At 50.3% G+C, this 27,104-nt stretch overlaps 1 protein-coding gene across 2 annotated transcripts; it reads left to right on the top strand.

Moving 5' to 3' along the window:
- The first annotated feature begins 504 nt into the window (after nucleotides 1-504).
- nup98 (nucleoporin 98 and 96 precursor) lies at nucleotides 505-27,104 on the top strand. Of its 2 annotated transcripts, none has more exons than XM_084474315.1 (35): nucleotides 505-652; nucleotides 2,135-2,246; nucleotides 2,710-2,805; nucleotides 2,971-3,156; nucleotides 3,291-3,436; nucleotides 3,989-4,096; nucleotides 4,910-5,090; nucleotides 5,434-5,663; nucleotides 5,826-5,966; nucleotides 6,228-6,360; nucleotides 6,479-6,571; nucleotides 6,950-7,090; nucleotides 7,247-7,380; nucleotides 7,512-7,699; nucleotides 8,104-8,220; nucleotides 8,339-8,531; nucleotides 8,662-8,776; nucleotides 9,049-9,162; nucleotides 9,464-9,602; nucleotides 10,123-10,300; nucleotides 11,370-11,534; nucleotides 12,741-12,983; nucleotides 13,730-13,856; nucleotides 14,602-14,885; nucleotides 15,422-15,618; nucleotides 16,142-16,422; nucleotides 17,093-17,383; nucleotides 18,454-18,611; nucleotides 19,527-19,667; nucleotides 20,640-20,803; nucleotides 21,256-21,477; nucleotides 21,958-22,199; nucleotides 22,888-23,042; nucleotides 23,525-23,636; nucleotides 25,104-27,104. In XM_084474315.1, exons 2-35 carry the CDS (start codon nucleotides 2,168-2,170, stop codon nucleotides 25,328-25,330), a joined length of 5,721 nt encoding a protein of 1,906 aa, XP_084330441.1. In that variant the 5' UTR covers nucleotides 505-652; nucleotides 2,135-2,167; the 3' UTR covers nucleotides 25,331-27,104. The 2 variants fall into 2 exon arrangements, with proteins under 2 accessions (XP_084330441.1, XP_084330440.1); XM_084474314.1 differs by having other exon boundaries at nucleotides 6,947-7,090.

The following is a 27,104-nucleotide window of genomic DNA, read 5'->3' as shown; positions in this document are numbered from 1 at the left end:
GTGGGCGTAGCATACAAATGGATAGCACCATAAAACACCAGGAGGGGGAGACAGAGCAAAGCATATGCTGGGTACGGCCAAGGCCGTTAGAAGACATTAATATTACATCGTGTTCTATTATTCGCCTTTGAGCTCCAGGACTATTAATATGTGGCAGCCAACACTGATCAATCTCAATGAGGTTAAGATTTGCTTGAAAACCTTTCTCATGAATTAAATCGAACTTAACTTAAAAAAAAAAAAAAGCACCCCATGAACTCTGCTTGCTCCATGCCACTCCACCTAGGTGGCATTAACTTGGCTCCTCCAACAATCAGGAGACAAGTGTGATGTTGTTGGTGTCCTTACGTCTGTGTTGCTACAACAGTACAGAGCAGTTGCTGCAGAGAGCACCCCGAATGAGCCATCAAAATCTCGCGAGTAAAGTCTCGCGAGACGACAGTATAGTGACGTACGTGTTATGTGTTCTACGTGTTATCCTGCGCCGTGACGTTGTTTGGCTGCAGTTTTCCCTCCTCGCTGAGAAAGCTATCCGGCAATGCTGTTTGGCTAGCTACGGAGAACTTCGAATCGTTAACGATATTGAATTTTGTATTCCGTATTGTGGTGAACGCGCGACACTAATTAGACGCAAATCCGAAGGTTATCAAGGGTATGTAGCAACTAACGTATCCCCCTCAATGCGTTGTTTTGGTTTCGTTGACGTAGCTACACCGTTTAGCATCAGCGCTAGTTTTGAGCTTATCTACTTGATAACGCACTTTATTTACTTGGTTTGCGAACCGTCAATTCAAAATTCAGATGGAAGATGAACTTGTATTTACCTTGTAAACGTTTTTACTGCTCAATCGTCACTTATATGATTAGCGAAACCAGATTGGTATTTTGGTGTACATAGCCATGCTAGCATGTCGTTAGCCACAGTCCACTGTGTTAACTTGAGTTGAGCATGGCAAGTCTTCCACTCCTCGTATCAGTCTTAATGTTCAGCTTAGGGGACTCATGGACACGCTATTTTTTTTCTTTTACACCAAACAACTTAAAGATAGCAAATACAATTTGCGCAAATTATGTTATGGGAGCTCGAACTACTATGTGTCAATAACACGTGGAAGAGAATGGTATAAACATTTATTTGCTGAAGAATAATAAGTTAAGAGTTTTAAGGTCAATTCAATTGTATTTGTATAGCCCTTAGTCACACTAAGTCTCAAAGGGTTTTACATTCCATATATTTAGGACAGTCCTTAAACCCAGGGATGAGAAGTAGAGCAATGGGGCCATAATCATGCATTGTATTATGACAAGCAAAAATGTAAAACAAATGATTAAGAAAATATGATTTATCCTTGGTGATGGGGTGCCATTGAGCAAGCTGTTAGCCGACAGGGGTGTCCAGTCAGCAGCATCACCGCAACACACTAAAACAGACAGCATTACGGTTAGATGTGGCATGGTAGACAAGAATCTGTTGTCACTTCAATACGCTCAAAATACATGCACTTTAAAGAAAGCATGCAGAATGTGAAAACTACAATGGTCCAAATTAGACTCAGTAGATGGTTAGAAAACACTACAAGCTCTAGTCTTCGTGGATTTATCATATAGAGTGCACAACAGTGATGCATTCAACTTTGAAAGTATTTGGCTGGTTTTAGATTTTTGTTCCACTCAGCCCTCGTGGTGTAGATGTGTGCTGAAATTGGGCAGTTGGCCACCTGTATCTTAGTTTTCCAACCATGGTAAGCGCATGCAAACTGCCCTGGCTTGGTTGTTGGTAGCTTGTCTGCATTTGTATTTTTATTTATTTTATGTAAAGCAGCTATATGTGACAGCATTGGAGTCCAAGACAAAGTTCCTTACAAGGATAATAGTGTATCTCTTATGTCTTTTCTTTCTCTAATCATGAGAGAAAGCCCTTAAAGGAAAAAGTCTACAAGTTTCGATGCTGTGTTGATACGCCACAGCGCATGCTCACCTGACGTGCAGGCCTGCAGCTACAATTCTGTGCAAAGAACTTAACTAATAAGAGAAGCATCAATTTATGTTTCATGTAGACGACTAAATAGTTTTTGTATTGGTGATGCTAAACGATATGCCTGTTAATTTGTGCCATTCTTTTCTTTATCCACAGAGCAGGCTTATGCAGTCTTGCTAGCCAATCAAGATGTTCAACAAGTCGTTTGGGGCTCCCTTTGGAGGAGGGACAGGTGGATTCGGGACGGCATCTACTTTTGGCCAGCAAAGTAAGTTTTGGCCTTCGAATTGACTGGTTTATCACATGACACACAGTGGTCGTAAGTGTAAATGAGCTAGGGCTGCAACGATAAGTCAGGCGACAGAGAATGTTTTCAAATATTTGGATAATTATAAAATAAATAGGTATTTTTTGGCACCTTGTCAGGCAAAGCAGGCACATTAAATACATCACTTTGCACTCTAGTAAGTTGTGGTGGCATTTGCTATTATTGATGAGGTTTTATAGAAAAAGTGATGTTTTCATTAATGAACTCTGAAAATAATCGTTGTTTGCAGCCCTTGACCGGGCATTTGTCTGCATGTTGAGGCTATACAATTATAAACTGCAAGTGAAAAGTTAATATAGCTTTCAGGGAGACCCATCTAGGCATATGGATTATCCGATGAATAAACACTTTACTTTAATTAGTAAAGGTAATTGTCCTGTCCTGGCCTCTTTCCCATTTGCAGATGCTGGCTTTGGAACCACTGGAGGATTCGGAGGATCTGCGTTCGGACAGACCGCCACCACTGGAGGCCTGTTTGGGGCAACACAGAACAAACCTGGTTTGTCAAACCTTTATATTTGTACACAAGTTTTCCAAACGGTACTTCACCCAGTGATGGGACGGTGGGAAGCTTTCGAAATGTTGCTAAGTTCTACCATGCTGATGTGTTCTACCGCTTGAGCCCTGAGTCAATTCCCTGAAATACTACTGTGCTTCGATCCAGGCGGTCTATTTGGATCCAGTACCTTTAGCCAACCGGTGACGTCCTCCGCCACCAGTGGCTTTGGGTTTGGTGCCGCCGGTGGAACAACCACCAGCCTGTTTGGTAGCACCAACACCGGAGCGGCCACCGGACTCTTCTCCCAGCCCAGCAATGCGTTCGGGGCCAGCAAACCAGCTGCTTTTGGCAGTGAGTAGCCACGAATGACTACAAATATTATCCATTTCCAAATGTCATCCCCCGATGTGGGGTGACGGTCCACCGGCTCTGTAATCCTTTCGTATTTGTTGACGGCACGTACGGCGCTCTTCTTCTTCCCCCAGCGTTCGGGACCAGCACAAGCAGCGGAGGTCTGTTTGGGTCCACGAACACCGCCTCCAACCCGTTTGGGGGTGCCGCCACGGGCTCCCTGTTTGGGGCGTCTGGGTTCACCGCGGCCCAGCAACCAGGAACAGCCCTCAAATTCAACGTGAGGATCACACATAAACCTCCTAGTCCCCAAGTCCAACAATCCCATCTGCAGAGCGTGTGGTTGTCTGCTTCCTTTTTATCTGATGTCTTTGTGTCATCCCAACCATACTTACTTAACTGTAATAAGAGATACTTACAACAAGGTCTAGTAGGCCTGGGCGATATGGCTGAAAGACATATCACGATATAACTTGATAATATTGATCGATATCAATAACTATTGATAGTTTTAATGACCTAAAAAGACTAGGAATTACCATGCTAGATTTAAACACTTCTGTTTAACACTTAACATGACCGTCCACTGTCCTTCATTGATAAATACAATGTCAATACAACAATGAAAAACACTCAAATATTGTAAATAAGTACGGAACCGTGTTTGTGTCACAAACCCAGCTGCTAGGTCCTGTCTCTTATAGATATATATTGAACATGTTTTATATTGATATTGATCAAAAGTCTATCACGATACGATAATTTATAGTTTTATTGACCAGGCCTAAGGTCTAGTTAAACAACTGATGGATGCATACCTTTTCCCCTGCAGCCCCCCACAGGAAGCGACACGATGGTGAAGAGCGGTGTGACGACGAGCATCAACACCAAGCACCAGTGTATCACCGCCATGAAGGAGTACGAGAACAAGTCCCTCGAGGTGAGTCAGGAGGGCCCCGTGGACCGAGCAACGCATCCACGTGAAAACCACTTCCTACAAACACTTGTGCACTGCTTAAAAAACGCTTTGTTTGTGGTGGGAAAACCCCGCTGTCTAGATTTTGCCTTGTGCATTCGTTTTTTGCTCTGGGGACCTACCTCTTACACTCATTTGTGGCTTCAGTGTTTCCCACAGACCAGGTAGCAATGTGTGGTGCCCCCCCTGCAGGGTTGGCAACTTTTGGTTTTTGGCCGGAGTGAGACTCTGTAGAATTTTATAATGCTTACATTATAACGGGGGGGGGGGGTTTCGATTGCGGGCGGGAGTTGGATTGCGGGCGGACGGGATTGTTGTGTTGGATTGCGGGCGGACGGGATTGTTGTGTTGGATTGCGGGCGGACGGGATTGTTGACGGGGGCAAGGGTTGGTACGGGTTGGCAGAGTTGTTGCCGGGGAGGGGGGAGGGGGGGGGGGGGGGGGTGACAGCCGCAGCAATTTAGCACTCGTCTGAAGCAACGAGAGATCTAACGGGTATTTTTCTTTTTTTGGCGTGACATTTGTTGTGAGAGCATGAGATGTTTATACTTAAAAATCGAGTTAAAATAAAAAAAACGGAATCAATTTGTGGCGCTCGTTGAATCTGTGGCGCTGCGCCACACATCGGTCTATGTACTATGTAACACTGGGCTTGCACTGGTAAAAAGATGCTCGCACAGGTCTCTCTGCGTAGCGGCCAGGGGCTTCGTGCACGGTGCGGACGCGGCGGGGGGGGTCATTTTCCTCTGGGTGAACTCGTCTTGTGTCCTTGTGTAGGAGCTGCGTTTGGAGGACTACCAGGCCGGCAGGAAGGGCCCGACCAACCCCATGGCAGCGGCGACGGGTGGCCTGTTTGGAGCTGCGGCCCCCGCCACCTCCACGGCGGCCACGGGCCTGTTTGGCTCCGCGGCCGCCAACACGGGCTTCTTTGGACAGGCCAAGACCGGCTTCGGTGCCAGTGAGTCAATTGAGTCTTCATAATTTAATTTGGGCTTAGGATGTGATGTGGCGTGTTTGGTCTGTGCACGTATATATATAAAACAGTGGTGAGTGTTGTGGATATGATGAAACGAAGGCGTTCACTGTTTTGACTGTCAAGATTTCAATTTGAACAAAATATGGCTTTCCTCTTCATGATGCAGAAGGGAAACGGTATTAAATGATTAATTAAATTATCTGAATCAAAGTAAAACACAGCTGCATTGACTATTCAGTCATACTGCTCCTAGTACTGCTACTTGAGGTCCCACTCCTTCGTCCGTCTCGATATTTCTCAAGCGGTCCTGATGTTTCTTGTGCAGGTGCTGGTGGGTTTGGAGCAGCCACGGGGAGCCTGTTTGGCCAGCAGACCCCACAACAGCAACAACAGGCACAGCAGCAGCAACAGCAGCAGCAACAACAACAACAGCAGCAGCAGCAGGCTGCGGCCGCCAGCCTCTTTAAGCCTTTTGGTCAGACCACCACCGCACAGAACCCAGGCTTTTCCTTTGGCAACACCAACACCATGGGCCAGGCCAACACCAGCACCATGGTGAGAACTCTTAAAGCACTGGTGTCTCTAACACCAATCCAAGAACTCTTAGAGTAGAGTTGAACCAATACGTTTCCATCCCGTCAACAGCCGTTGGTTGACGGCTTCCGAAAGCACAAAGCGGTGCAAGTCGTGACCCCGGTCGTTGTCCTCTGCTCTCAGGGTCTGTTTGGCAACACCGTGGCCTCTCAGGCGGGTGGGCTGTTCGGAGCCACGGCCCCGACCAGCGCCGCCACCGGGTTCGGCACGGCCACAGGGCTGTTTGGACAGACCAACACCGGGTTCGGCGCCGTCGGCACACAGGTACAAGGAAACAACGCGTGGCATGTGCCTCGCGAAATGCATGTCATCGTTCAAAACGCCCCGTGATTTAAGTCTGCCGTTGTTCACTGAACACCATGCATGCAGGGTTTTGATACCGTCTCTTAGCGATGGAGGGTTTTGTTGTTGATGACAAACCTCAACAACCACCCAGTCACCTCAGCAGTCGGTTTTTCAACAGCTTGAAAAAAAGTCAAGCGACCTGTCTTGACTTCTGTCCGTCCTCGTCGTCTCTTCAAACAGAGCCTGTTCGGAAACAAGCCGGCGGGCTTCGGAGCGACCACCACCAGCACCCCGTCGTTCGGTACCAGCAGCAGTCTGTTTGGCAACAAGCCGGCACTGACGCTCGGAACGGGAGCCAACACGTCCGCTTTCGGTAAGGGGGGGGGAAAGCAAAGGCGTGACGCCAGTTCTGACCCTAATCCGCTGGTAACGGGTCAAAGGGATTGAGTGCTCTGTGATGACCGTGTATGTTCTGCTTGGCCGTGTTGCAGGGTTTGGTGCCAACCCGGCGGGGGGAGGTCTGTTTGGTAACAAGGCGGCCCCGGGGGGCCTCGGGACGGGCCTGGGAGCTGGCTTTGGAGCAGGTACCCACAGAACCGCACCGCAGCGCTACTAGGATGGATGGATGGATGGGTGGTTCCCCTCCTTCCTTTGTGTATTACGTGAAACCTTTATGCAGACATGCGCGGATATGCCATGTCTGCATACGATGCCAATGTATTTACATTTAGTAGGCTAACTGAGCAGATGTTTCCACGTCGTAACATTTTTTTATATGCACCAGAAAACACAATAATCACTAGAAAGGCATTTCATGATGAGACCAACTGTTTTCCTCCGTGTGTGTGTGTGTGTGTGTGTGTGTGTGTGTGTGTGTGTGTGTGTGTGTGTGTGTGTGTGTGTGTGTGTGTGTGTGTGTGTGTGTGTGTGTGTGTGTGTGTGTGTGTGTGTGTCCCCAGCAGTAGGCACGGCCCAGACGTCGTTGTTTGGCAACACCCAGAACAAGCTCGGCACCACTCTAGGAACCATGGGAGGTTTCGGTGCTGGAGGATTTAACACTGGGGCCAGCACTCTGGGCTTCGGGGCTCCACAGCAGCCCGTCGGTGAGTGCCCTCTCCCCCCTCGCCAGTCGGCGGCCTCCATCCCTCCCTTCATAATTCCTTCCTCAGTCACTTGCATGCATCCGTTTTGCCTCTCATTCTGGAAATGGTTTGAGACCAATGTTGTCGTCGTGTGTTTGTCTGTTCTCTCCACCCCAGCGCTGACCGACCCCAACGCCGCAGCGGCCCAGCAGGCCGTGCTGCAGCAGCAGATCAACGCGCTGGCGTACTCGCCCTTCGGGGACTCGCCGCTGTTCCGGAACCCCCTGTCCGACCCCAAGAAGAAGGAGGAGGTGGGTCCCCCACTTCTTTTCGCAAACTACAAACCGAGACCGAGAGATGTTTCACGGCGATCGAATCATACGTTTTTATTTTTAATTGTCAATTGTCACTTCGTCACTACTTCTTCGCCTGTCGTTTGCAGCGTTTGAAACCAACCAATCCGACGGCTCAGAAGGCTCTGACCACGCCCACCCACTACAAGCTCACCCCGCGGCCCGCCACCAGAGTCCGGCCCAAGGCGCTGACCTCGTCGGGGGCTTCCAAGTCCCAGCTGTTTGACGGGTTGGACGACGACGAGCCCTCCCTCACCAACGGAGCCTTTGTGCCCAGGTACAGCCCGCCGCTGCCCGCCGCTCCGGTCCAGGTCATAACCAGGCCGGCCCAGGGCTTAAGACTGCCACCATTTATTGAGTGGTTGCAAGGTCATTTTTTTTCCTGAGGGTCGCATCGGGGGTTTGGCCCAAAACGATGAACTAGGGGTGCTGTGCCATCATGTGCTCTTCCAGTGCAACCATGTAACATTGAAAAGAAGAGTCTTGTTCTGTTCTTAATATAATCACTGGCCATCTTTTCGTCTCGCCAAAAGTATTTGTTCTGCTCTTTACTTTAGTGGTTGCTTTATTTAGTATCAACCATTCTGTGTGTGTGTGTGTGTGTGTGTGTGTGTGTGTGTGTGTGTGTGTGTGTGTGTGTGTGTGTGTGTGTGTGTGTGTGTGTGTTCTGACCACCGATAGAAAGAGCATCAAGAAGCTGGTGCTGAAGAACCTCAACAGCAGCCTGTACAGCAGCCCCATCAACAGAGATACCGACGACCTGGCCTCGCCCTCAGAGTACCCCCACAACGGCCACAGGTACACACACACATACACACACGCGAGGCTCTTCCCTCCGAGGCGGTGGTCTTGTCATTGTTTTATGTTATGGCTGGCACACAGTTCATACGTTCAATCTGATCCTTCCCGTCTCCAGCCACATGCTGGACGATCAGGACGATCTCCGGGACATGGTGGTCGGCGGGGAGAAGGCGGAGGAGGACCTGGAGGTGACCCAGTTCTACGTGAACCCCATCTCCAAGCCCATCCCGCAGGGTCGCTCTCAGGCCGTCCTGCAGGACACCATCTGTGAGCTGAACATGCAGCGGGGCGTCCGGAACGGCCCGGAGGTAAACGACACACTGACGCAGATCCCCGACTAGGACGGTCGCTGGAAGGGTTTGTGTCCGATGTCCATGTGTGTTGAAGCGATGGTTGTGGTAGAAAATGATGGATGACTCGTGGATGTGCTCCCCACAGCTGAGCAGCGAGGAGGTGTCCGTGTCCCTGGGAGAGGAATCCCTCCAGGAGGAGCGCGAGGAGGAAGAGGAGGAGGAAGCGGTGGAGGACCTTCAGCTGGCTCCTCACCCAGCCGGTCAGTGTCCTCCTCCTTCTCTCTGTTCACACGCAGGCGCACACCTTTTAATATGGTCGTGTGGCTGGACCCATCCACAGCCCTAACCGTAACCCTTTGCCCAAATGATTTAACCACTTTGAATTCAACAGTTGTAGACTGTAGTCTCTTAGATTCTAATTGAGTTGAGTGATACCCGGTTTCTTCTTATTACCGACTAAATGCATGACTTGAGCGTGGATGCCATTATTTTAAGTGGGATAAGAACACATTTTCCTTGTTAATTGGTACAGGAATAGTGCTGTCTCGTGTCGGGTACTACACTATCCCATCCATGGACGAGCTGGCTGAGATGGTCGACCACAACGGACAGTGTGTGGTGGAGAACTTCACCATTGGCAGGAAAGGTAAAAATCGCATCCACCAAGATAATGTATGCAAAGCCATCCGTGTGAGTGTTTGGTTGACATCCTAGTTTTTGTCTCCACCGGTGTATCCAAAATGAAAAGCCAGTTTACAACCCTGCTTTAAATGTATTGGTGGACGTTATTTCAAATCATAGATGAGGTCATTTTGTAGTGTCCTTTAACATTCATAATACACACACGGAGCTTCTAAAAGAACATCCACGGATGGCGTATGCCGGTGATGGTGTGCCGTGTCCGATTCCCATTGGCTGAAGCGTCGTCGTCTCGTTGCTTCCTGTAGGCTACGGTTCCGTGTTCTTCTGCGGCGTGGTGAACGCCACCGGGCTGAACCTGGACGAGATCGTCCACTTCAGACGCAAGGAGGTCATCGTCTACCCGGACGACAAGAACAAGCCCGCCCAGGGGGAGGGTCTCAACAGGTGGGTGACGCGGTGCAAGGTGCCCTCACCTTGGCTCGCTGCGCACGGGGCATGATGTTGTGCACGTTTCTCTCGGTCAAGATTAAAGGTGACGTATCATACCACCAGGTGTGAGTGTGATTAGCCGTAAACAAGCCGTTTTGAAAATCGTCCACTTCCGACATCACAAGTGGGCGTGTCCACCCAGATGCGCGCTGGATAGATCAGTCCACCAGCCTACCCCAGTGGACCGTAGCAAACGTTGCTCATCTATCCCGTCACACATCTAGGGTGGACACGCCCACTTGTGATGTCAGAAGAGGCCGATTTTTCAAAACGGCTTGTAACGGCTAATCACACTCACACCTGGTGGTGTGATACGTCACCTTTTTAAGACACAATAAAATACACAAGATGCTTCAAGCGTAGTCTTAAATGCTCAAATCCGAGTCAAGCTAAGACGGGCTGTAGTGTCGGGCGTTCTCTCTGAGCCACTAACGCGCTCTCCCCCTCCCCCATCTCCCCCTCCCCCCTCCCGTAGACGTGCCGAGGTGACGCTGGACGGCGTGTGGCCCAACGACAAGACCACCTGCACCCAGATCAAGAGCCCCGAGAGGCTGGGGGACATGAACTACGAGGGCCGTCTGGAGAACGCCTCGCGCAAGCAGGGGGCCCGCTTCCTGGAGTACCGCCCCGAGACGGGCTCCTGGGTGTTCGAGGTGAGGGGGGGGGCTCCGCCCGCTTCCGTCGCCGCAACCGGCGGTAGTTTGTCCACACGGGGCTTCGAGGAACTCATTACGGCGCGTTCGCACCGAACAGGTGGCGCGGCGACGCCATACGAAGTCGACGTATAGACGCGTTCCAGGCGCCTGTCGTCTGGAACGCGTCTATACGTTGACTTTGTATGGAGTCGCGCTACAGGGGGGCACTAACAGGACAGCGGTAGGGACACTACGGGGACAGTCTAAGGCTACGGTCAACCACAGGGAGAGCTAACAGGACAGTATAGGAGAGCTTTAGGGACACTAACAGGACAGTATAGGAGAGCTTTAGGGACACTAACAGGACAGTATAGGAGAGCTTTAGGGACACTAACAGGACAGTATAGGAGAGGTTAAGGGACACTTAACAGGACAGTATAGGAGAGCTTTAGGGACACTAACAGGACAGTATAGGAGGGCTTTAGGGACACTAACAGGACAGTATAGGAGAGCTTTAGGGACGGTCTAATGGCGCGTTCACACACAAAAGCGACGGGGGCAGCGAGACTCTGATACAAAAGTCAACGTGCCACCCCGTCGCTTTTGGTGTGATCGCGGCTTTAGGCCAGCCTAGCCCCAGTGACGTGTGAGTCTCTTAAACCAGGGGTTTTTAACCACTGCGACCGGGCTGCGGAGCATTGGCGACCGGGCCGCAGAGAATAAGAAATAATGCCTTCCTGAAAGGCTTGTATGCTTATTGCATACTGTTAACATACGATGAAAAAGCTCATCTTCGTTTTTATTGGCTTGATGTTTACACGGTATATCACAGTCAGGTTGTTAGACTTTTTACGGTCTATTAATACAACTTTTCGTATTTTATTCTTAATAATGATCCTACAGTATCTGTGTTCATTAGATGAGGTTAGGAAGGCATATAACCGTATGTGTCCTGGTCGCTGCATTAGCGACCCCTACTGGTTTCTCGGGGCGCCTGCACGGTGTGTATATATACATACCGGGCCTCAGTATTAAAAAACGTTGAGGAACCCTGTCTTAAACCACACGTCTCTCCTCTCCCCGCCAGGTTGTCCATTTCTCCAAATACGGCCTCCAGGACTCGGACGAGGAGGAGGACGTGCCGTCCAAAGCCGATCCCAAGAAGCTGAAGACGATGCCGTCGCTGCCTCCCTCCAAGCTGCTGCTGCAGCAGCTCCCCCCCTCCCAGCTGCAGGGGGCGCCACAGGCTCAGGTAGACAGAGCTGCCGGTGTCCATCCACATCTCTGACATCCTCATCATTCGATGGTGAAGCCTGGGTCTAGCCTTGTAGGGACCATGGCACAATTTATCTTGCATGTTTCCACTTTCAAATCCAAGTTCACTGTGACCTCAGAGGTGTGTGTGTGTGTGTGTGTGTGTGTGTGTGTGTGTGTGTGTGTGTGTGTGTGTGTGTGTGTGTGTGTGTGTGTGTGTGTGTGTGTGTGTGAACACGAACAAGGTTTGGGTGAAGTTCTCCCTTGATTACGCTTGGGAATTCATCTTGCCACATTGTGTCTGGTTTTATGACATTAAAAAAGCATCTTTTCTGAATGCCTTTTGAACCCACTTTGGGCTGTGGATGCTGTATATTTTACCATGTTTGTTAACTTTAGTTAATTAATTGATTTTACTTCTTGTTGGTCAATGATGGATGGTAACAAAACAGCTGATTTGGATGAAGTGCCTTCATGTCTTAAATGCAAGTTAAAGTGGATATAATTGCTGTTATCTAAAATGCTTTGCGTTTCCATGTGGATTACATGACAGGTTGCAATTGTAGTCTTTAACTTAAATGAATCTTCAAGTGGAATGGATGGGTTGTTGGATAGATTGCAATGTGTCACAGTAGTTTCAGTATAGACGGGGATATTTGGAGATTTTTATAGAACCCTCCATTTTTATTATGCGATCTAATATTGTGACAATAATCAAGAATAAAAGGCACATTTCTTGTCTCTAAATTTGTACGAGAGCATTAATCGCTGCCCTCGAATCTGTTCCAGCCATGGTCTAATGTTCCCTTGACTTGCCTTTTTGGCAGGCGATGAAACAGATATTTACGTATATTTATTTCATATTTTACATTAATTCGTTACCATGCATAAGCTGCAATTCAAATAATTGGAAGAAGAAATATATACATTTGTACGACCATGTTTTTGAAAGTGTGTGTGTGGTGTTAAAGTTGTCATGATATTGATCCTGATGCCAAGGGTTAAAGAAATAAAGTGAAGTGAACCTGTACCCACTGGTCTGTTAGCTCTGTTGTACTTCATTTAACTTTTGCTTTACCCTACACAGTCATATTCTTTACCACAATACTTCTATGTGCTAGAAACTCACACACATCTGTGTGTGTGTGTGTGTCTTGTGTTCGTCTGTACGTGTGTGTTGTGTGTGTGTCGTGTTGTGATCCAGTCCACCGTCGTCCAGGAGCTGCCCGGCGGCCTGGCGGAGCTGGACAGCGACATGGCTGACATCACCCAAGGCACCCTGGCCGACAGCCTGCTGGAGGGGGAGGAGGACTGGGGGATGGACGCGTTCAGCGGCCGTCTCGCCGGCCTCGCCGGCCTCACGGGCCTCGTGCCCTCGGAGCCGGAGCCCATCTCGGCCTCCAGCCAGATCGCCTCCTCCCTGGGGATCAACCCACACACACTCCAGGTAGGGTCTGCCGTCGTCACGTCTTGTGATCGACCGATATGCCGGCCGGCCGATATTTGCGTTTTTTTCGTGTATTGGCATCTGACGATTTTTTTTAATGCATTATTATTTTTTTTTTCCTGGCATGATTTACAGACAGTTCAATATGTGTTCCTTTTTTTAAATTGAGACTTAAAAAAAATAACAATGAGCTGTCATTGTGTCATTTTTATGATATATTTAAATTGAGGGAGCAAAAGCAGTATCGGCTCCAAATATCGGCTCAAGAAAATCGGTATCGGTAATCGGTGAAGGCTGATGAGAAAAAAAAAATCGGTGTCGGCCCTAAAAGAATCCATATCGGTCGATCCCTAATCATGTGCCATGGGGCACCTAAGGGTGCACCCAGCCTTTCTGTTGGGAGTTTGGGTGTTCAGTAAGGGATCAGCATTACACAAGTCTCGACTTTAAACTTTACAATTAGAGAAACAAGAGGTTGACAATTTTATACTATGAAATTTCTTTCTATTGCAAAACCTAATTCTGTAGGATTAACATCCCTCAGGATCCACACCGTGTTCAGTCTGTTACACTAAACTGCATTGTTTGTTGATCTTCTAATCAATAGTGGTTTTCAACATACATTGACGTAAATAAAATAAGCATGACTACCTTTTAATTGAAATGCCGTTGATGTGATAATAGTCACAGTGTGCCCTTAAAATGAATATTCCCTGGGCACTCATCGTATTTCTTCCTTCGATCAGATCATGAAGGCCTCTCTGTTTGCTGAGGATGACGACGAGGATGACCAGGACCAAGGGCTGATGAAGAGCACCGTAGATGCCTCCTCCGGCCGCCGCCTGGTTCCCAGAGTGCAGACCAGGCCCTCGGGTACGCAGCTCTGCTCTACTTCCCGTTTTGGCGGCAGTGACTCAGGAGGTAGACGAGGGTTGACTGGCAACCGAAAGGTAGCTAGTTCCATCCCCGGCTCCTCCTGAGCTGGGGGTCGAACTAGCTTTTGGCCTTTCGGCTGCCAGTGTCGATTCAACAGATTCAAGATTCAAGATATTTTATTTGTCATATGCTCAACAATTACAGACGCCGTCGCTCGCAATGACATTCTTAAGTCTCAGGCTCCTTCAACAGTGCAATATAAAGAAAAGTAAAGGTATAAAAGAAACACAAGTAAGAGAGCTAAGCCTAAATAAACAAATAAACAATACTGGACATGAATAATTAGAATAAAATAAATATATAATAACTAATATATAATAATAACTAGGGTATAAATAGATGCAGCATAGAGTGAAATGTAAACCGACATTTTTATCCAGGCGTCAACGTTGTTATAAAGTGGCACCATGGTGAGCTAGGTAGCTCAGGGAGTCCAGCGGTCTTACGGCCTGTGGGATGAAACTGTCCCCGAGTCTGGAGGTGTCGCTGAGCAATACGCCTAACCCTAACTGCTCCCCACGAGCTGGCTGTAGACTTGCACGGTGGACACCGCGGTCTGTGTGAACGTTAGGCAATCATTCTAAAGGGTGAAGAGTGCCCACTGGTTATAAATGCAGACCATTTGTTCCCCTAGCGCCGCGTCTACGTCCGTCTAACTCTGCGTCTCTCTCTCTCCCACCAGTCGGCGGTCTCCTCCAGGCGCGCTTCTCCTCCGGCCTGTTCTCCCAGGCGCCGGACGCCTCCCTGCGGGAGGGCTCTCCCTCCTCGGCCAAGCTCCACCCTTCCCTCTCCCGGGCTTCCCCGGCGAGGGGCCAGCAGACCCCCCGGGGCTTCTCCTGGAGCGCGGGCACCCCTCCGACCTCCTTTCACCTGCCCGCCCGGGCCCCCGAGCCCTCCATCCGCACCGTGGGGGCCCGCCGGCTGGGCGGCCCCGTGGCCTTGAAGGAGTCCATCACCCTGGGGAAGGTGGGTGCAGGCGAGGCCTCCTGGCCACAGCGGTTGTCGGGACTAAAATCGGATTCAATGAATTGATCTAGTTTGAAGAAGTAGATGTGAGTGAACAGATAGATTTGTTGTAAGTAAAAAGATCAAAAACCCTGACGCCAACGTTGGGAACCCTATTACATGTGGCACGTTCAAGCGGCGGCAATGGCTCAATAGGAGGTAGAGAGAGAGGGTCGGCTGGCAACCGCGAGGTTGCTGGTTCGATCCCCGGCTCCTCCTCCTCCTCCTCCTAGCTGAGTGTCATCGTGGTGTCCCCTGAGCGAGACGCCCTCACCCTGACTGCTCCTGACCCGCTGGCTGTCACCCTGCGTGGTCGACTCCGCCGTCGGTGTGAATGTGTGCATGAATGAACGGGTGAATGTCAGCCAACACTGTGCAAGCGCTTTGGATAAAAGCGCTTTGTATAAATGAGGACCATTTACGTTGTTGCTCGTCGACCTGGCCTCCTGGTGCTCCCTCCCGGTGTCGTCCTTCAGCCCGTTGTTCCCGTTCCTCAGGGAGCCCTGCTGATGGACGCGGGGCTCTTCATGGGCCGGTCGTTCCGGGTGGGCTGGGGCCCCGGCTGGACGCTGGCCCACTGCGCCCAGCAGATCAGCGCCCCGCAGTCCAAGGAGCACCACCACCACCACCACCACCACCTCAAGGGCCACAACGCGGACTTCAGCTTCATGCCTCAACCTGTGCGGAGCAAAACGTACGCAATACGTCCTCGACCACACACACACGATTCTTGGGTCAAACGATCTCCAAATTAATAAAATCGAGTTGGAACGATAACCTAAAGATTAAAAATGTGTCAGTGCACTAAACACGAAAGTTAATTTAAGTTAATTTAAGTTGTTCTGTCTTATTTGATTTTCTAGTATATTTATTTTATTCATAGAAAGTTTTATAGAAATTACAGAACAGCTGGATACATATTTATTTGTACATTATTTCCAATTTGAACATTTTCAATTTTTTTATTTGAACATTTTGTGTAGTTTAAGAATTTGGAAAACTCTGTTACAGTGAGTTTTTTTTTTTTTACAGAAATGCCGAATAAACGCATTTTATTTTCAAACTCAAAAAGAATCGTTTGAAGAATCGTGATTTCAATCTTGACCAAAAAAAAATTGTGATTCTCATTTTTTCCAAAATCGTGCAGCCCTAGTTAAAGACGTGTCGCAGCCATGATGAAGTTGAAGTTAACCTCACCCCCCTCTCCTTCCCACCAGCCTGACGGAGAGCCCCTTCAAGGTGGTGCTGGAGCAGGTGTCGGGCGTGGCGCCCGAGGACGAGAACGACGACGACGAGGACGTGGAGGAGATGGAGGGAGAGGAGTCGGCGGCCAGCCTAGCTGTCCTCCAGAGGCCCCTGGAGATCTGTCTGAAGCACAGCACCGTCAGCACGCCGGAGGGGAGCACCTGCCCCCTGGTCCAGCCCCAGCTGGGGGTCTCCGCCCTGCACGAGTACGCCCGGTGGATCAGCAAGCTGCAGCAGAAGGCCGACGGAGACGGTGAGTTAGAGAGAGGGGGGGAGAGAGAGAGGGGGGGGGAGAGAGGGGGAGGGAGAGAGAGAGGGGGAGAGGGGGAGAGGGAGAGGGAGGGAGAGGGGGAGAGGGAGAGGGAGAGGGAGAGAGAGAGGGAGAGAGGGAGAGGGGGAGAGGGAGAGGGAGGATCTCCGTCTTCTGGTGTGGCTCTAGCCTCTGCATTAGAGGCGTTGGAAGTAAATGGAAGAATAGAACAATTTCCAAAGTGTGATATTTCACGACCATTGCATCTGTTTTAGAGATCAGGTTCACTTCTATTTGGTTTGTTGAACGTGCACACCTGCCTATTGTACCATGTGCTTCTGTAGTGGTCCTGGGCTACTGGGCTGAGGTGTACCATGTGGTCCTGGCAGTGGTGTACTTAGCCCTTTGGGGGCTCCAGGCAAAGCTGAACGGAATTGTTGACGGTGGGGGGGGGGGGGGGGGGGTGCCGTAGCAGAGTTGCGATCGGATTTTTATAAAGACAATATAGATATGGGGAAGAAATATAAGGATGGTATTTTGGGGGCCCCAAAAGGCCTCGATGGGGCCTTCTATCGGGCCTGGGGCTCCAGGCAAGTGCCTGGTTTGCCTAACAGTACGGTCCTCCCCTGGGTCCTGGGCTACTGGGCTGACGTGTATCTTGTGCTTTCTGCAGCGGTCCTGGGCTACTGGGCCGAGGTGTGGACCCTCTGCGAGGCGCTGTGGGGCCGCCTGGGCTCCTCCTCCGCCGAGGACCTGGACGAGGCGGAGGACGCGGAGGCCCCCGACGAGTACCTGCAGCAGCTGGAGAGGAGGCGGGCCTTCTCGGCCTGGCTGTCCAGCGGCGCCACGGGCCGCGTGGAGGAGGAGGTGGGCAACGCCGGCAAGGAGAACCACGCCGAGGCCATCTTCAGCTACCTGACCGGCGGCCGCATCGGCATGGCGTGCCGCCTCGCCCAGAAACACGGTAAGGTCGTGGGGGGGGTCAGAGTCCCGTGGGGCTGGAGCCCCCGCCCAGTTAGTTTTGAGTTTGAAAATAAAATGCATTTAACTTGTCTTGAACTTCAGAATCCAAAAAATATATATATATATATTTTTTTTTTTCAAAAGAATCGTTCCAACTCGATTTTATTAATTTGGAAATCGTTTGACCCAAGAATCGAAATCGTGATCAAAATTTGATTAATTGCACAGCCCTACTTGACAGTTCTGTCCACTCTGACTCTGACTGGCTGAGACGTGAGCCAGTGTAGCTAGAGGGGTTTCTGGACGGTCCAAAGTAAGACTCTTGAAAACAAAGAGATGGGTTCAGGATTTGAAGTTTTGTAGAATACATCGGTTATAGGATGTGGATATGATTTTTTTTTTTTTTTTTTTTATTGATGACAAACTGTTCCCAGACCCCCCGTCACCACTAGGGGGAGCCATCTCTGTGCCTGAGGTCTGGAAAGAAATATGACCAAGGAATTGATTTGGCATTGCGTCGACTATTCAGGCTAGGCCTGGGCAATAAAACAACAAATTATTGTATTGTGATAGACTTTTGATCAATATCAACATATAAAACATGTTCAATATATATATTGATAAGACAATTGATAAGAGACTGGACCACCGAATCTAGCAGCTGGGTTTGTTACACAAACACGGTTCCGTACTTATGATGATACTTATCAATGAATCAATGAAGCCCAGTGGAAGGTCATATCAAGTGTTAAACAGAAGTGTTTAAATCCAGCATGGGAATTCCTTTTAGGCTTTTTAGGTCATTAAAATGATCAATAGTTATCGCTATCGATCAATATGTTTCAAGTTATATTGTGATAAGTCTTTCAGCCACATTGCCCAGGCCTAATTCTCTAGTCTTCATATAGGCTGATATCTGTGTCTATAATGCCATGCATTCTAAGTGTCTGTGTGTGTGTGTCCGTGTGTGTGTCTCTCCGTGTGTGTGTGTGTCTCTCTCTGTGTGTGTGTGTCTCCGTGTGTGTGTGTGTGTGTGTGTGTGTGTGTGTGTGTGTCTCCGTGTGTGTCCAGGGGAGCACCGTATGGCCGTGCTGCTGGCCCAGGCCATGGGCTCCCAGCCCTGCAGGGAGCTGCTGGGCCTGCAGCTGGCCGACTGGTGCCGCATGCAGACGGACTGCCACGTCAGCGAGGACCGCCTGCGCATCTTCACCCTGCTGGCCGGGAAACCGGTGAGCCCCCCTTCCTCCTGGTCCTTTCCCTCTCTCCTGGTCTCTCCTGGTCCTTTCCCTCTCTCCTGGTCCTTTCCCTCTCTCCTGGTCTCTCCTGGTCCTTTCCCTCTCTCCTGGTCTCTCCTGGTCCTTTCCCTCTCTTCTGGTCCTTTCCCTCTCTCCTGGTCTCTCCTGGTCCTTTCCCTCTCTCCTGGTCTCTCCTGGTCTCTCCTGGTCCTCTCCCTCTCTCCTGGTCCTTTCCCTCTCTCCTGGTCTCTTCTGGTCCTTTCACCCGCTCGTTGTGCCAATGAATTGCGGGCCACAAATCCTTCTGTTTCGATGTACACATCCACATCTTCTCGTGGTAAGCGGCACCACAAAAAAGAAATGCAACGGTGGTTCCGTCGCATTGTAAACGTGAGGTCTGAGCCCCCCCCCCCCTGTTTCATTCTACTCGATATGCCTCGGCTTGCGGTCGAGTCCATCCGGACTCAGGGGGGGTCCTTGTCTGGTACAGGCAGGCCATGAGGCCCGGCCCTGCGTCACACCCGTCCAGGGGCGGAGTGGGGCACTAAAAGCCACCGGGAGAATTCTGACCGGCCCAGCCCGGCCCACCACCAGCCCAGTGGCGTAGCGATTGCGATTGTTGACGGGGGGGGGGTGGGGGATCGCGGACTAGCGCTGTTACGGTCGCGATTGTTGGCGCGCGGGGGGGGGGGGGGGGGGTCGGTCACGGACGAGCGCTGAAGTAGAATAATGATGTATAATGCATAGGCCCGGCTTACACACGTCTCGCGGCAGCTCACGTTAAATGTGGGCTAGTCCACCTGACCTCGGTGGCCGACCGGCCGACCGGGAAAACTCCCGATCGTCCCGACGGCCACTCCGCCCCTGCACCCGTCTGACGGTGGTGTCTGTACCCCCCCGGTCTCCCAGGTGTGGCAGTCGTCGGAGTGCCTCGTCAACGTGTGCTCCAGCCTGGACTGGAAGCGCTGCGTGGCGGTGCACCTCTGGTACATGCTGCCCCCCACCGCCTCCGTGGCCGACGCCCTCGCCAAGTACCAGGACGCCTTCCAGGTCAGTGACCCACCCACTCACTCACTCACTCACTCACTTAAGATCCAACATGGCCTCAATCTGGGCCTGCATGAGATGTATATCTGCATAGTAAATATACCTTTATATAGATGGATAGATATCTATCCATCTATATATAGAGATCTATAGATGGGTAAATATATAGATCTATATATAGATGTAGATATATTTATATAAATAGATAGTACTGTCTGTCTGTGACTATATCTTGGTGTGTGTGTATATACATAGATCTATATCGATATATATATCTTGGTGTGTGTGTGTGTACTGTGTGGATATAGATGGATATATATAGATCTATATCGATATATATCTTAGTGTGTGTGTGTACTGTGTGTATATAGATATAGAGGGATATATATAGATCTATATCGATATATATCTTAGCGTGTGTGTGTGTGTGTGTGTACTGTGTGTATAGATATAGAGGGATATATATCTTAGAGTGTGTGTGTATATACATAGATCTATATCGATATATATCTTAGTGTGTGTGTACTGTGTATATATAGATATAGAGGGATATATATAGATCTATATCGATATATATCTTAGTGTGTGTGTGTACTGTGTATATAGATATAGAGGGATATATATAGATCTATATTGATATATATCTTAGCGTGTGTGTGTGTGTGTGTGTGTGTGTGTGTGTGTACTGTGTGTATATAGAGGGATATATATCTTAGAGTGTGTGTGTATATACATAGATCTATATCGATATATATATCTTAGTGTGTGTGTATATAGATATAGAGGGATATATATATAGATCTATATCTTAGTGTGTGTGTGTGTGTACTGTGTATATAGATATAGAGGGATATATATAGATATATATAGATCTATATCTTAGTGTGTGTGTGTGTACTGTGTGTATATAGATATAGATGGATATATATCTATATAGATCTGCATCATGTGTGACTGATGCCCTCCCCACCTCAGGGCGCCGGGGAGACGGGGAGGTACGCCTGCGCCCCTCTGCCTCCCTACCTGGACCAGTCCGAGGGGGGGGACCTGGAGGAGAAGGAGGAGCAGGAGGAGGAGGAGTCTGCCAAGCGACCGCTCTACGACATCTGCTTCCACCTGCTCAAGCTGTACAGTGACAGGTAGGCGTCTCGTCCCCTCGTTGTGCCCTTTGACAGGCGCGTGGTTAGGCAACAGGGTTGGTTTTTCTTGAAGAATCCCTCCCCTTCCACGTTTCTCCGGCATCGAATTGTGTTGCGTCTTCTGCACCCTGTGATTGACGACGGGGAAATATGGATTCCCTGAACCAATCAGGGAAGAGACACCTTGATTGGTCAGATGCAAAGCCGGGAGGAGTGGACTAAATTTAGTTTTCAGTCCATTACACTGACGGATGGCTCTGTGATTTCCAACCAAATGCACTAAAATAAACGCTTGTACATCTTAACCTACAGCACCATTCGAAGCAGCCTAGCAAAACAACCTTTTCCAATTCATCCACAAAAGCAGATCTTCAGGCTTCGTTCCTTCCCGTGTTTATCAGTTGTCTTGTAACCATGACAACCTCCCCATCCCCATCCATTCCCCCATCCAGGCACTACAGTCTCCACCAGCTGCTGGACCCCCTGGCGGTCACCTGGGAGCGTCTGGACTACCGGCTGAGCTGGCACCTGTGGGGGGTCCTGGGGGCGCTGCAGTACAGCCACCTGAGCGGCCCGCGCCAGGGCCTGCTGCACGTCAGCTACGCCGCCCAGCTGGAGAGCGCCGGCCTCTGGCACCTGGCCGTCTTCGTCCTGCTGCACATCCCCGACCACGCGTACGTTACTTAGTTAGATAGTTAGTTAGTAGCAGGCAGCGGAAAGGGAGTTTTCTGTAGTGCTCTGCAGCAAGGCGAACAAATTTAATTAAAATATATATATATTTTTTTTTTTTTTAGGGGTGTGCATCTCTCCAATAAAAGACGATTCGATGCGTATCTCGATACATCGGGGTACGATACGATTCAGGAACGATACATTTTTAAAATGGAACGATTCGATTCAGAAGGATTTCGATTGTTGACGGGGGGGGGGGGGGTTACATTTTAAAATCGCATTCAAGTAAAAGAAATAAGAAAAGTGGAATCAATTTGTGGCGCTCGTTCAATCGGTGGCGCAGCGCCACACATTGGCCTATGTGTGGGAAACACTGCACCCCTACAGTGTGTGTACATCAACGCCCTCCTATCTCCTCTTCCTCCTCCCCTTCCTCCTCCTCCTCTCTCCTCCCCCCCCCTCCTCCTCCTCTCTCCCTGCAGGCTGCGGGAGCGGGCGGTCCGGGAGATGCTGAGCCTCTACTGCCCCCTGCTGCGCACCGAGGACTCGGACCGCCGGGAGCGCTTCCTCACCGAGAGGCTGCTGCTGCCCGAGCAGTGGCTGCACGAGGCCAAGGCCATGCGGGCCCGCCGCGACGGGGACCGCCACCAGGAGGCGCTGCACCTCTACCAGGCCGGCTCCTGGAACCACTGCCACAAGCTGCTCATCCAGCACCTGGCGTCAGGTAGGCCCACCGCCCGCCGCCGCCCACCGCCGCCGCCGTGACGCCACCGAGTCTGGTCCAGCCTGCTCAGGCACTCTTCATTTATTTATTTAGAATTTCTTTCTTTAAAGGTGACGTATTAATAATAATAATAATAATTTATTAATGACCACACAGCCAGGCTGGTGGAATTTGGTCTCAGTACAGCTCTTTGGTACAGGTTCCAACATTACATTTAAACATAAAACATATAACATAAATACATACAGACAGACACATTTTATAATACTTAAGGGGCCATGCATAATCCTCAGCGACTGGAGTTATTATACCACCAGGTGTGAGTGTGGTTAGCCGTCACAAGCCGTTGTGAAAATCGGCCTCTTCTGACATCACAGGTGGGCGTGTTGTCCACCTAGACGTGTGCTGGATAGATCAGTCTACCGGCCTACCCAGTGGACCGTAGCAAACGTTGCTCATCTAGCCGTCATACACCTAGGTGGACACACCCACTCGTGATGTCAGAAGCATTTTCAAAACGTCTTTTACGGCTAATCACACTCACACCCGGTGGTATAATATGTCACCTTTTTTTAAGGAGCAGGTAAAAATGTCTTTTAGTTCAGAGGATTTTATTGTGAAGAAGAAATTTTACAAACGCAACCGCCCACCCACCGAAGCGCTCCTCCTCCCCCCCCCCCCCGTCCAGACTGCATCATCAACGACAACCACGCCTACCTGCTGGAGTTCCTGGAGGGGCTGTCCAGCCCGGAGCGCAGCGTGAGCATCCAGGACTGGGACACGGCCGGCCGCGTGTACCTGGACTACATCAGGGTCATCCAGAGCCTCCAGGACATCCAGCAGGTAACCCCCCCTCTACCCTCCCCACCCCCTCTCTACCCTCCTACCCCCCCACCCTCTCTACCCCCCCTTACCCTCCCTTACCCTCCCTACACCCTTTACCCCCCCCCTCTACCCTCCCTACCCCTCCCCCCACCCCCTCTCTACCTCTCTCTACCCCCCCTCTACCCTCCCTACCCCCCCCACCCCCTCTCTACCCCTCCCTACCCCTCCCCCCACCCCCTCTCTACCTCTCTCTACCCCCCCTCTACCCTCCCTACCCCCTCTCTACCCCCTCCCTACCCCCTCTTACCCCCCCTCTACCCTCCTATCCCCCCTCTACCCTCCTACCCCCCCCACACCACCTCTCTACCCCCCCCCACCCCCTCTCTACCCCCCTCTACCCCCTCCCTACCCCCTCTCTACCCTCCCTTACCCCCCCTACGCCAGAGATGACCAAAAGTCGCTGACTCTAGTGTCAAAATCGTTGTCGTCCCCCCCCCCAGATGGACAACCCCGGCTACGAGGTGGAGCGTCTCTACACGGAGGTGACCTCGCTCTGCAGCCGCGTCCAGCTGCTGCCCTGCGCCACCGCCAAGGACTGCCTGGCCCAGTCCGGTAAGAGAGCCCCGCCCCTCCTCGCTTCACACCCACAATGCAACAGTGGATGCAGACCTACTGCGGCCCGGCCGCTTTGCCTTTGGGAGACGACGGCGTCGTTGTCGTCTCGTGTTGCGTGCCTCTTCTCTCAGTCTACACGTCGTCGTGTTTGTCATCGATGAAAATCCCTTTCTACCCTGTTTCGTCGTTTCACCGCGCATGTTATGGGTTGGAATATAGAATATAGAATATATCTTTAATTGTCATTGCACAGGTACAACGAAATTGAGGTAGAACTCTCACATCAGTGCTCTTAAACTACAAAAAGACATAAGAAGACAAACAGGCAAATAGGCACAGTATAAAATTCATTAAGATAAAACAACTATACAAACTAAAACTGTCTTATGTGTTAAATACCGCCTATTTTGTAGCTTGTGCCGCTGAAATTGGCTAGAGACGCTCCATGTTGCCATGACAACAATGCCGATTCTTGAGCAGAAAGCAGAGCTCCGACTCGTCTTAATAGAACGAAAAACCCGGGGTCACTCGTTTTACGAGACGGACGTGACGTCACGCCCGAGCTGCAAGTCTCGATTACGATGACAAATAGAAGGCACCATTAGGGCGTTTAGCAGACGCTTTTATCCAGAGAGACTCACACCGGTTAACACACGCCGCCGACGGCAGAGTCGACCACGCAGGGCGACAGCCGGCGGGTCAGGGAGCAGTCAGGGTGAGGGCGTCTCGCTCAGGGGACACACCGACACTTAGGAGGAGGAGGAGAGCGGGGATCGAACTAGTGATGGGCAAAAATAACCTAACTAACTTAACGGACACATTACATTACGAATACAGTCAACTCTGGGTCCAAACCCAACGAACACAACACACCACACATTCAAGAGGGTCAAGAGGACCCTCGAGCCCCCCCCCCCTATCAGTCTGCGGAGAACACTCACAGCTCACAGCTGGATGGCGAGGACACACACATATCACACAGAAAGACAACACAACCCGGAGGCTCAGGGACAAGAGAACCCTCGATAACCCACACATAGTCTACCACACACACCTGGCTAGGAAAGATACTATAAGTTTCACATGCACCGGATCACCGGGGGGCTCTTCTGAAGCAGAACCTCCACGGAGGCGAAGCTCCCAGACGACCTCAGCGCTGTTAGGGGACGTAGAATAGTCGACCTCTCACGCTTTATGAATCAGTATTAGTACCTTTTCCACTTTACTACAATAAATCCGAGGCCCTTCCTTCGTGCTGACAGACTTTATTAGTACCTAGACTCCGTCTCATTTTATCTGGTCAAGTAACTAGACAGACTTCTTTTTCCCAACACTAGCAGCAACCTTCCGGTTACAACAAGTCTTCAACCCGCTCTACCTCCTGAGCTGATCCGAGCCCTGCCCTAACGTACCCTCTCCCCCCCCCCACCCCCCTGCCTCCCCCCCGCCCCCACGTGTGTCCAGAGATGGCGAAGCGCGTGGCCAACATCCTCCGCGTGGTGCTGAGCCTGCAGCAGGCCGGCGAGGGCGGCAGCGGCGGCGGCGCCAGCGACTCCGACGCCCTCCTGCGGCTGCCCCACGCCAAGCTGACGGCCCACATCACGCGCCTGCCCATGCCCGAGGACTACACCCTGGAGGAGCTGCGAGGACTCACCCAGTCCTACCTCCGGCACCTCATCGACGTCCAGTGAGGAGGAGGGGGGGGTCGGGGGCGGAGGACTCGAGAAGACAGACACACGGGGGGTGCGCGTGCGTGTCCCTCTAACGGGGCGCGTTCACCACCAAAAAAAAACGACGGGGGGCAGGCAGTGCGACTCCATCCAAAAGTCGACGTATAGACGCGTCGATACGTCGACTTTTGGATGGAGTCGCTTTTGGTGGTGACCGCCGGGCTTGACTTGACACACCCGGGCTGCAGCCGACGACGGCTGCGCCACCTTTTCATTTTCTTTTTTTTTTTTAAAAAGGGGTGCAGAGTCGGGTTGGTAGTCGAGGTTGACGTCGTGCAACATGGGGCATGCCTTGCACTTACTTACAGGACACGGATCACAATGGGGGAAACGACTCGCTCAGAAAGCGTTGTGCTGGGCCTGGTGGGGTGGGGGGGGCGGGCAGGTGTGTCTCGGAAGATAACGCCCCGCTGAGTCGGGGGGGGGGGAGTGAACAACCACCAAATCATGCAGACCGAGGACCCTTTTGGATTTGGAGATCATCTTGACACGGTGATGGTTCTGAGCTGTCTTTGGCGTATGGGGGGGGGGGAGGTGGGGGGGAGTGTCGCGACCAGTTAGGACAGACTGAAGGTTAGACAGATGCTGAAGACTCAAGACTACTGCCCCGACTAAATACAACCGCCTGGATTGTGTGTGTGTGTGTGTGTGTGTGTGTGTGTGTGTGTGTGTGTGTGTGTGTGTGTGTGTGTGTGTGTGTGTGTGTGTGTGTGTGTGTGTGTGTGTGTGTGTGTGTGTGTTCATATTTTCATTTCCATGGAGATAAGATTCACAAATTGCAAAAAAAAAACGAAATCTTGTTGTTCAATAGAGTGGCAGCGAGCTGTTTTTAGTTCATTAAAGTATATTTGATTTTCCCCCACATAGCTCCCCAGAATGTTTCGGCTTGGCCTGTTGGCTGAGTTGTGTGTGTTTCGCTGCAGCGGAGGGTGCATGTTTAGTGTGTATGTGTGTGAGCCAAGCATTTAAATGACTTTAAATACGGTCGTACGGTTTGGCTCAACAAAACAAACGCAGAGAGGCAAACGCGATTTGGATTTCTTTGTCAATATGTGAATAGCGATGATCTATCTTTCTATAGAGAATAACTCTTGTACAAAGACAATTGGGACGACTTGACGCGATGTTTATGCTTTTGGATATTTCCGGGGACACTCAGTAAAAATTGTAAAATGCGGAAAGGTCTATTTTTGTAGTTTTTTTTTTACTCTTTGGGTGTGCATGCCCTAGCCAGGAAGGAACTTTGTGCAGTTCTAGAAAATGATTTCACGTAAGATTTCTATTGTATATTGAACATACACGTTTTGAGTTTCATTCCATCAGTGTGTTCGTTATATATATATAACATTACGATGTGTGTTGTGATGTCTGACTTTCAAAAAGGTACAACCAGACTCTTTTAGGCTTTTAAACAGCGGCTGTCCGCCATGTACTTCAGAGATACGACCGTTTGTAACGAACGTCAAAGGGTTTTCGTTGGAAAGCGTAATTCTAGTTGCTGATGTAGTGTTGCCATAGATACCTGCCGACTCAAGTGATTATTTTGTCTGATTTATCACATAGGATTTTTTTTTTTTTTCTTTGAGAGAAGTGTGTGTGTCAAGAAATCCTCACTCGCAGAATTGTGAAGCACACCGTGCCTTTACCGTATTGAATCTCTAAAGTGTGTTGCTCAGTGTGTGTGTGTCTGTGTGTGTGCGTACGTATGGTTTTAATAAAGTCAATTAAAGTGTAA

This window comes from Micromesistius poutassou (genome assembly GCF_964030765.1).
Source record: "Micromesistius poutassou genome assembly, chromosome: 10".
NCBI classification, from domain to species: domain Eukaryota; kingdom Metazoa; phylum Chordata; class Actinopteri; order Gadiformes; family Gadidae; genus Micromesistius; species Micromesistius poutassou.
This window is presented reverse-complemented; position numbering and strand designations above follow the sequence as displayed.

Bases quoted from the DNA above. Each gene is read 5' to 3' on its own strand.
- nup98 (XM_084474314.1), top strand. From the start codon at position 2,168: ATGTTCAACAAGTCGTTTGGGGCTCCCTTTGGAGGAGGGACAGGTGGA. The intron at 2,247-2,709 runs GTAAGTTTTGGC...TCCCATTTGCAG, and splicing joins ATCTACTTTTGGCCAGCAAA to ATGCTGGCTTTGGAACCACT. The intron at 9,603-10,122 runs GTGGGTGACGCG...CCCCTCCCGTAG, and splicing joins CAGGGGGAGGGTCTCAACAG to ACGTGCCGAGGTGACGCTGG.